This window comes from Clupea harengus, chromosome 7, assembly GCF_900700415.2.
Source record: "Clupea harengus chromosome 7, Ch_v2.0.2, whole genome shotgun sequence".
Lineage (NCBI taxonomy): Eukaryota > Metazoa > Chordata > Actinopteri > Clupeiformes > Clupeidae > Clupea > Clupea harengus.
The window spans coordinates 11,550,709-11,560,063 of NC_045158.1; the positions used below are offsets into that span (position 1 = coordinate 11,550,709).

Genomic DNA, 9,355 nt, shown 5'->3' on the forward strand with positions numbered 1-9,355 from the left:
TTCTCTTCTTTTCTCTTCTCCTCTCCTCTCTTCTCCTCTCTTCTCTTCTTTTGTCTTCTCTACTCTTCTTCTTCTTCTCACAATCAAATGAAGAGACTTCAGGAAATTCATTCTTTCTCACACACACACACTCTCTCTCTCGCTCTCTCCCTTTCTGTCTCTCTTTCTCTCATCCTCTCACTCCTGTTCGGTCTTAACATTTACTGCTGTCTTGTCTTTCACCCGCTTTCCTCTTCATCTCTCTCTCTTTCTTTTTCTTGTATGAAGTCTCTCTCTCTCTCATCTATCCCTGGTAGGTGCCATCTCTTTCAGTCGTTCCCTCTTTCCTGCATCTTGCTTCAACGCTCTCTCTCTCTCTCCCAGCCCTCTTCTTCATCTGCCACGCTCCAGTGTTGCGCGGCATGGCAGTTTTGAGGGAAGACGCCACATGCCAGGCTGCCGATCATTTGCATAAGGCCCATTTGTAGTCTTTACAGGCAGTCTGAGATGACGAGTCTGCCTGTTCATGTAGTCTTCTGCTTTACCGTGCCCTCTTTGTCAGCCGGTCATCTCGCACACGCTTTTATCCGGAAACAATTTCCGGCACAGTGGGCGCATTTTTTGTTTTCCGCGGTACTCCCCTTCACTTTGTTGTCAGAACCTGCTGGACCAGAACCAGCTCACCCAGTGGAACGGAGAGGAACGTTGTCGCGGCTCGAACCATTCCTGACTTAAGAGAAACCGAAGAGTTTTGGGCTGTGTGTGTGTGTGTGTGTCCCGCTCCTCCCCCCTCTGTGACTCGACTGACTGAGACGTCGGCAGTTTGACATTGCGGAAAATGGAGAAACTGTGGTAGATATGGCATGGCTTGCTCATCCCCACTCCTTGAGCTAATAATCCAGTCTTTTTTTAATGTCAAGGTTTGCTTTGAAATTCTTACCACATTTTTTCCTCCCTGCCCCTTAAACGCACTGCCGGCGCTGCCTCTGTTCAGCTAGCAGCAAAGGCGATAGAATTACCCCACGCTCAAAATCTTTACTGAAGGGCTCGCTCTTTTCTCTTCTGTGCTCTTCTCCTCTCTCTCTCCTCCCTTTTATATTTCCAACACAAAAATGCTCTAGAAAGAGAAGCATTCTCAAGAGTGATATTTCATCATACACATTTAAGAGTTTGTTCTGGCACAAAGCCGATCGTTTTTTTGTTGAAGTGCGAGCCTTCAGCGGCCATAACTTATGCATGATTGCGGGAAAAGTAAACAGCCACACAGTCAAAGGGGACCGCGCGATCCAACATGAGAAGTGTGCTCGGCTCGGTATTTGCCTCAGAACACAAATTTTAATCTTTTATTTTGCCCTGAGATTGATGTTCACTCAGGAGTGTCCAATAAGTGTCTACCTCTCTCCTCCTCTACCTCTACCTCTGCCACCCCCACCACCACCACTACTACCACCACCACCCACAAACCGCGGTGCTAAAAAATAACCCCTTGCACATGTAGTGTCTGTTGGAGGTTATTTGCGGTGATAAATAAGCCTGAGTGCTGTGGAGTGGCTATTGCTGGTTGTCCTCTATCAGGTAGGTAGGCAGGAAGGCAGGCAGCGGAGAGCAGTGTGGGCACCAGCAGCTCATCCTCATCCCGCCTCGGCTGCAACCACAGGCCTGCCTGCCACATTCTAGCATCCTGTGTAGGTGTCCTGAAGTGTTCCAGAGAGAGAGAGAGAGAGAGTATGAGTGAGTGAGAGGGAGAGAGAGAGAGAGAGAGAGAGAGAGAGAGAGAGAGGGAGGGAGGCAGGAAGGGCACTGAGGAGGAACGCCTGGATTGCAGGAGAGGGAGTAGGTAGGTGATGGTGGGGGAAGAAGGGAGCGTGGTAAACAGAGAGGAGGTAAACGGATGGAAATCTGCCTGCATCCATCCTGCTTGCATATAATCAGCCGGAGAGGCTTTTAACGAAGCCGTTGCCATTAGCGCGGCACGGAGATCTTCACAGGCTAATAAAGAGCTGGGTGGCATGGGGCTGCGCTAAATCACTCTGATTTACTTGGCCTCCCCGCCGCACCGGCCTCCTGTTTGCACAGGGTGGTCTCTGCACCTGTATGCTGCTTGTTTGTGTGCATGTGTGTGTATGCAAAAGTTGGTGTGTGTGTGTGTGTGTGTGTGTGTGTGTGTGTAAAAGTGTGTGCGTGTGTGTGTGTGTGTGTCAATGTAAACATGTGAATTGAAATATGTTCGGACAGATTGGTTCCCAATGGTGGCCAAGATAAACAAAGCAAGAAAAGATGAGGGAAACAAAAAGAGGTTCATTTTGAGGTTTTCTATTATTTTATGTCCCACTTGGCTGTAATGTAAAGATCTCGTTGAGACTTCAGGGCGAGAGCCTGCCCCAGGCCAGCCAGCTCCTGTGTTCTCAGGTCTCCAGTGAGTCAGCCTTTGGGGATTTGTAAAAATCGATCAGCTGCCCTTTTCCACTTCACACACCCTGCCTGCCCGCCTGACTGCCTGCCAGTGTGCCGTGCATCCCGTCGCCACATTGCAGGCACCGCTCCTCTCTGCCGCACCTTCATTAGTGTGCCCCTATGTGCCGCCCCCAGAGCCTTTCGTTTGTGTGTGCCCCCCCCACTACCACCTTTCGTTACCTCTCTCTCTCCCTCTTTCTGGTTCACCCATTCCTTTCATGGGATTAACACTTAGCATCCTGATGAGTCAATTTCATCCATATCGCTGATTGATTTCAGGTTGTTGTTTTTTCCCCCCTTTTCGTGTTGTTTTTTTTATTTTATACGCGCTGCAGTTTTGTTTGATGAGAAGACTGTGTGTATGAAATCAGTTGGATTTTATTTCAACTCCCACCTTTTGAAGTTATTACATTACCTCAGCTGTGGTACATTTAATTAACTTTCTTCTTTCCCTCACAATAGATTAGCATCAGGCATTGCGAGGTTGTTATTGTGTTATGTCCTAGCTGTCAGGTCCATTATTATTTTATATGGTAAACGATGGGGTTGCATTTACAGATTGGTCAACAAATGGCGAGTCGTTGGTGGTTCCTGTGCCAATGAAATTTTATCAGTGTCCTTGAAAGTACTTGAATTCTCCATCAATGGCCACATAAAACTGGAATGTATGGCATCTGCCAGGTTCGCTCACATGCTTGTTCATGCCACAAGTAAATTAATTTAGTCGGCACATTTAGCCACCAAGATGTCGTAATCCATCTTTCAAAAGTGGCAGAAAAAATGTCCACCAAAAACAAAACGAAAGATTTGCAGGGCTGTCGCCAGAGTTAATACGATAATATATCGTGATTTTTGAAAAGAAGAAGAAGCAAAATGTACTTGAGCTTTTTAAAGTTTGATGTTCCCGAAGAAGCGTGGAAACCCTGGTGTCGTGGCGAGCTCATGAGCCGCAGTGGGTTTAGCTAACGAGCTCTGGCTTACATAAGAGGAGCAGTGTAGTGTGAAAAGTGAACAGGTGGCTCGGGCTCCTCTGTGAGGCCGTGCGCTCATGAGCCACCTCCCCACAATGTGTTCTGTGGCCTGCTCAGCAGCGGAAACGGGAGAAGGAAACAAAGAGAAAAAAAGGAGGCAAGGCTCCAGTTGGTCGAAGGACAATCGGGAAGGTTCCAGAAAGCGTGGGGCGGGAGGGGAAGGGGGGGGGCAAAGAGTTGGAGGCCTTGTTGGAATGGCACGGAATTAAGTAGCTTCGTTTGTCGCCTCATTACAATGCCAGTCTCTCAGCCAAAACACACTCTCACTGACTCTCTCCATCTCTCTCTCTCTCTCTCTCTCTCTCTCTCTCTCTCTCTCTCTCTCTCTCTGGCTGTTTCTCTGTTTCCACAGGCTCCACATCCAGGTCGAGCCCCCGGCCAAAGCAGCAGCAGCAGCCACAGCATCAGCATCAGCGGCAGCCAAAGGGAGCGAAGGGCCCTCCGCCCTCCCATCGCAGACCTATATAGCCGCCCCCCGCCAACGGTCGCCTGCGACCCCCCTTGCTGTCCCAGTGGAGGGAGCAGCAGAGAGGGACCTCCCCCGCCTGCCCGAAGAGGGACCTTTAGCGACTCGACAACCCAGTCTGCGGCCGACACCGACAGACCCCCGCGAAAGTGGGACCATCCTTCAGCCAGTCAGATCCCGCGCTCTGTGGTAGGCAGCAGTACCAGCCTGCCGGGACGTGGCAGCCCCTCGCGCAGCCTGTCGTCGGACAGCGAGAGGGGCCCGCGGAGCGAGAGGGGACCCCTGCTGCACCCCACCACCTCCTCTTCCGCGTTCGCGGGGCGTCTGGGGCAGCCCCCCCGCGGGCCCCTCTCACTGCACATGTACAGCCGCAAGAACGTCTTCCTGCAGCATTCCCTCCACACATCCGAGCTGCAGGCTCTGGCACAGCACGACGGCTGAGACACGCACGCACACACACACACACACACACACACACACACACACACACACACACACACACACAGGTGTACATATGCCATCTTATGCACACACACAGAGACACAGACACACACACACAAATACCTGCCCAGTCATGTGAAAAGACAGAACAAACAAACATGGAAATATACCTCTGTACTTCAACAAGTACACTCACAAAGTCATACACATGAGTTTACATACTACAGCCATGGGAATCTGTACACATCCACCCACACACAAAACTGGGAAACCTAGCTTTTCTATATATGACAGTACACACACACATACACACACACAGATAGGTTCACTGCAGGCCTACACAGAGCAATACACACACATAGATATCCACCTGCAATACAGAGATACACACTACTATTACTTATTAAGTGACCAGGAACTTAAAGCCTTTCATGCCCCAACACTTATGACCTTTCTTTGGCTGCTCATATGATGCACACAGATCCCTACATAAGCCCCACATCTCTCGAAGGTCTGAAATCTCTCACCCTCAGGATCTCACTCTTTCAACTCTCTGACCTGTACAAAGACCCTGGGGATCCTGTACAGACAAAAAGGCACCAGTTACAACTTGTTGATGCACAGACACACACACACACACACACATTCACACACTCACACACACACACCTAGTGCAAAAGAGCCAAGCTGTGCCAGGGCTCCAGTCCTGCTGTGTCTCGATCATATCGAGCTCCTTGACGATAAAAAAAAACCAGAGTGACAGAGCCGCTTTATTTTGATACTCGTGCCATTGTGCGTTCCCAAACGAACGGCAGTCTCTCATCTTGACATTCACACTGGAGTCTCTTCAACACGCCATTGTCTGGCTGTCAGGCCTGACAGACCGGGGTGTGAAGAATCTCAGCGGAGGGCCGCAGATTCAATACAGAGCATCTGAGCCCACACGCCGCCTGCCTGAGCGACGCACACGCACACACACACACACACACACACATGCGAAGCTGAAGACATGTATACAACATGGCTGTGTGACACCAGCCCTGTCAAGTTTTCTTTTGCGCTCAAAATGACTCATCACACACACTCTCACACACATCTTCTCGCAGCCAGCGACACGATTTGCCAAATCTTATGTCTTACGAAGACCATGAACTCTTCCGGTTGAGTTACCGACGCGATCCCTTTTAAGGGGAGTGAACTCTCATTAACCTTCGCTAATTGCATGCTTTTTAAATGGCAAATAAAGATCGACGGAGAGCCTTTTTTTGCACAGTGACTGCAGGCTAAAATAGCTTTTACAGTGTTTTAAATAAGCCACAGCAGTGAAATGTGCTATGATTCACGCCGCTTTTTGGATACAAGTTAGCATGATTCATTGGATTTGAAACACAATCACGCCATGGGAGACTTGGACCACTTTTGCTGTACCGTATCTTATGTAAGGGTCAGGCACAGCTTGGAGACGAACTGTGTAATAAAGTAGATGATGTATCTCAGTTTGATCAACAGAAACATCTTGAGGCCTGGGAGTGAGGTGGAAGTATCCAAATCAAACGGAAAGTGAATTTAAAGATTAGACGAATAACATGTACAATATGTACATATATTACAGGAACAGACATGACTGCCACTCATGAGCGATTTCTGGAACTCTTGGACGCACTGGCCAGATCCTTTTTTTTTCCAAGAGATGGCGAGAGGGGGAGAATGCTGTCCTCTTTTTTTTTGCCACAGAGAGAGAGTGGTGAGGAGGAGCGGAAGCAAGGACGCTTAGAGGTGAAGGAAGCCCTGAAGAAACGCAGTCCCATCCACCAGGTCTTCTCCCCGAGGTCCGCTGCTCCACTTTCCCAATCTGTTGGGAGCAGGCAGCCCAGCTTCGTTCAGCCTACTTCCAAAAAGCCCTGCATGGTCGAGCCCCACCGAGAGCGGCTCGCAGCAGCCAAAACCGCAATCTTACCGTCACACGCTCCGCTACTGCGATCAGCCGCATCTACTGGGAAGGAAGGATAGGAGCAGGGGGTTCGGAGGCAGGCGGGGGAGGGAGGGATGGAGGGAGAAATGCTGACTGACGTGAAGACGAGTGACCTCGTGTTAAAAAGCAGATGTGTTTTGTTGCAAACATCCACTTCCACGTGACTTGCCATGATCGGCCATGATCATTGCGACATTCTCGGCATTGCTGTTAGTATTCCGACTGTAAACGGGAGTATTGAATTTTTGGGATGCATGTCTGAAATGGCAAATATTCCTGCAACTCTACTGCCATGTAGCCAGTGTAAGACAATCCATCCACCCCCACTCACACACACACACGCACACACACTGATACAAACCCTCAATTTCCCCTGTGCTTTCTCTTCATTAATTTAATAGCTTCACCTGAAAAGCCAGCATTGATTTGAGAAATGGATGGAGACTCTCTGAATATGTTTGGACAGTGCAACAGACACACAGGACTGTGATCCCAAAACTAGGGATCTCTCATTCGAAATGTGTGATAGAAATAGAACATATCCCAATCAAGTCACTTATGTGTTCAAAGACATTTCTAAACAAATACAATTTATAAATAGAGATTAGCTATTTATTTTGAGCCTTATTTATTATATGGTGTTATGTGAAGTGTAATCACTTTTTTGCCTTTTTTCTGGCACTTTGTATGAAAATCATGGAAATGACTTACCTTTATCCAAAAGCTGGCATATTGGTATATATTTTATATAGGTGAGTGCCTGTTTATATCAGTAAGTTCTTGCATATGTCATGCTTACATTTCTCAATGTGAACAGGGCTCACCTATGACTGAAACTTTTAAAAGGGATTAAATAAGTAATATGTGAATAAAATTTAAATAGAATTTATCACCATCTTTTCCTCCTTAAGGCAGTTTTACTGATTATTGATGATTTTCACTGTGTGATTCACTTTATTAAAGATCTGTGCAAAACAAAATGTCTTTTCTTTGCTGTTCCCCCCTCCACTTTGAACAGTCCATTGGAGCATATACATTTTGGTCTAGACTATTAATTAAGACTAATCCGATCCCTGTGAGACCTACAGACTTGTCTTATTAAAAACAGCAGAGTCTCAATTAACTGTGCTCTTGCAGAACCCACTGATGTATAGGCTTCCATCTCAGATGAACTCACGATCCATACCATGGCCTGGGGGTGCTGAGATGCTAAGTGGAGATTTTAAATGGCTGTGTTTTGTGTGCCAAAAACAAGGCTGCACCCCCCCCCCCCCCCAAACACACACTTCATTATGCATGAGACAAGAGTACTTGACACAAGCCCTTCGTTCTCCTAGTTCACAGCACCAGTTGCTCCCCCGCCTCACAGACAAGAAACCCACACACACAGCGCCGGCCAAGGCTATATTTTCCCTCTTTGATATGTGATTTCTTGAAGTGAGAATGCACTTGGATCCATGCAATATGAGGCGCTCTTTACATGTGCTTAACACTCTTTCAAACGTCATCTGAAGAGTGCCTTGCTGCATTGCCAGCCGGTCGTTGCATCATGTTTTTTTATATGTGAACTGCGGCGGCATTCCCTCTGCAAATCTCCCTTCTCTACCCCTAGTGATCTGGAACCCCTCATCTCCCTGGCCCAATTCAGCTACCCTGGTTTCACTCCTTCAGATCTCGGTTCCTCTTTACTCATCCTTTAAATACATTTGTTTCCAGACAGAACAGACACCAGGGCTAAACTCCAAATCGCCTGTGAGTTTCTCTCTTATATATATATATTATATATATATTTATCTGATATATATATATATATATCTGTGTGTGTAGAGAGAGAAAGAGATATTAAAAACTCGTGCCTCTTTTTACCGGCAGCTCAGCATGAAGGGAGCCCAGTAATGAAGTCAGGTGTTTACTTTGAGGAGGGAGGACATTTTTTTAATTTGTTGATGTTTGGCTCACTCTGTCTGTCTGTGAAATTGCAACGGTTTATGTGTGCCTCCATGAAAATGCCAGGAAAACCTTTGTGTCTGCTTTCGTCGCTACCGGGAAGGATTTGTAACATATCCTACCATCCCCTGCCCTCACCCCTCCGCACTCCATCTTCAGTTGTTGGAATTTTTTCCATTAGATTTTCTTTTGAGCTAGTCTTTTTTTGAGTTACGAAGCCGGTCATCCTCTCTCCATCTCTATCCGAGATGAATAGATTCCGCACAGTCAGACAGTGGGAATACAAACAGCAAGTCGGCTTGCTTTGAAAGAGGAGATGGTTACCGTGTCTGCGTGCCCCTTGGGGACTTTTGTTGTGTTTTTCAATGCAATTTTCAAAAGAATATTTGTATTACTTAACCACTACAGAACACCTGGTTATATGCAGTTCTTCCTGGATCCTGGTCTCCAGGATACTGAGTATCAGCCGCAGACAGTGTATCAACCTTGTCTCCTTGGGTGAGGGGCACAGAGGCTCAAATATATTCCTATTCAGTAGGGCACTCAGCTCCCCTTCCTTTATCTCAAGGGGCACAGAGCAGAGAAGGGGGCAGCAAATCCCCTCCAATCACAACAGTAAGCTGCTGGGGAGTTATGAGCATCTGCAGGTGAGGAGGAGGAGGAGCTGTGGGCGAGAGTTGGTGTTGAGAGGGGGCATGCTGTGCCCGAGCCCATCAGACGAAGGGCAGAGATCGGCGCAGGCCAGCCACCACGACCCCCTGTTGACGCCAGCCTCTCTTTAGGGCTGCCAGGTCCCCCTCCGACCCTGCCACAGAGAGAGAGACAGGTTGGCACACAGAGGTGATCTCAGATGCTGGGGGGTGGGGGTGGGTGGTGGGTGGTTATGTCTGCATGCCAGCCTCCATTCCCCACAGAATGCAGTACATGGAGAGGGAGAGGAGGGATGAACAAGGATGGAGTGACACATTAAAGACAAGAATTGTGTTCAGCTCATACCATCCCGTGCTCCAGATCCGGCGAATCCCGTCTCTGATCATGAAGTGAAGAGCATGAGCAGAGATTGAT

The 9,355-nt window shown here is 48.1% G+C and overlaps 1 protein-coding gene across 4 annotated transcripts in view; it reads left to right on the forward strand.

Moving 5' to 3' along the window:
* The window catches only part of ccser1 (coiled-coil serine-rich protein 1), a 70,691-nt gene extending 63,368 nt beyond the window's left edge, over positions 1–7,323 (forward strand). For 2 of the 4 annotated variants that reach the window (XM_031570520.2, XM_031570519.2), the window contains exon 10: positions 3,817–7,323. In XM_031570520.2, the coding sequence (XP_031426380.1) occupies positions 3,817–4,371 (555 nt within the window). In that variant the 3' untranslated portion in view covers positions 4,372–7,323. The remainder of the gene's footprint in view (positions 1–3,816) is intronic. The other 2 variants (XR_006152490.1, XM_031570521.2) reach the window with 2 other exon arrangements.
* The last annotated feature ends 2,032 nt before the right edge of the window (positions 7,324–9,355 follow it).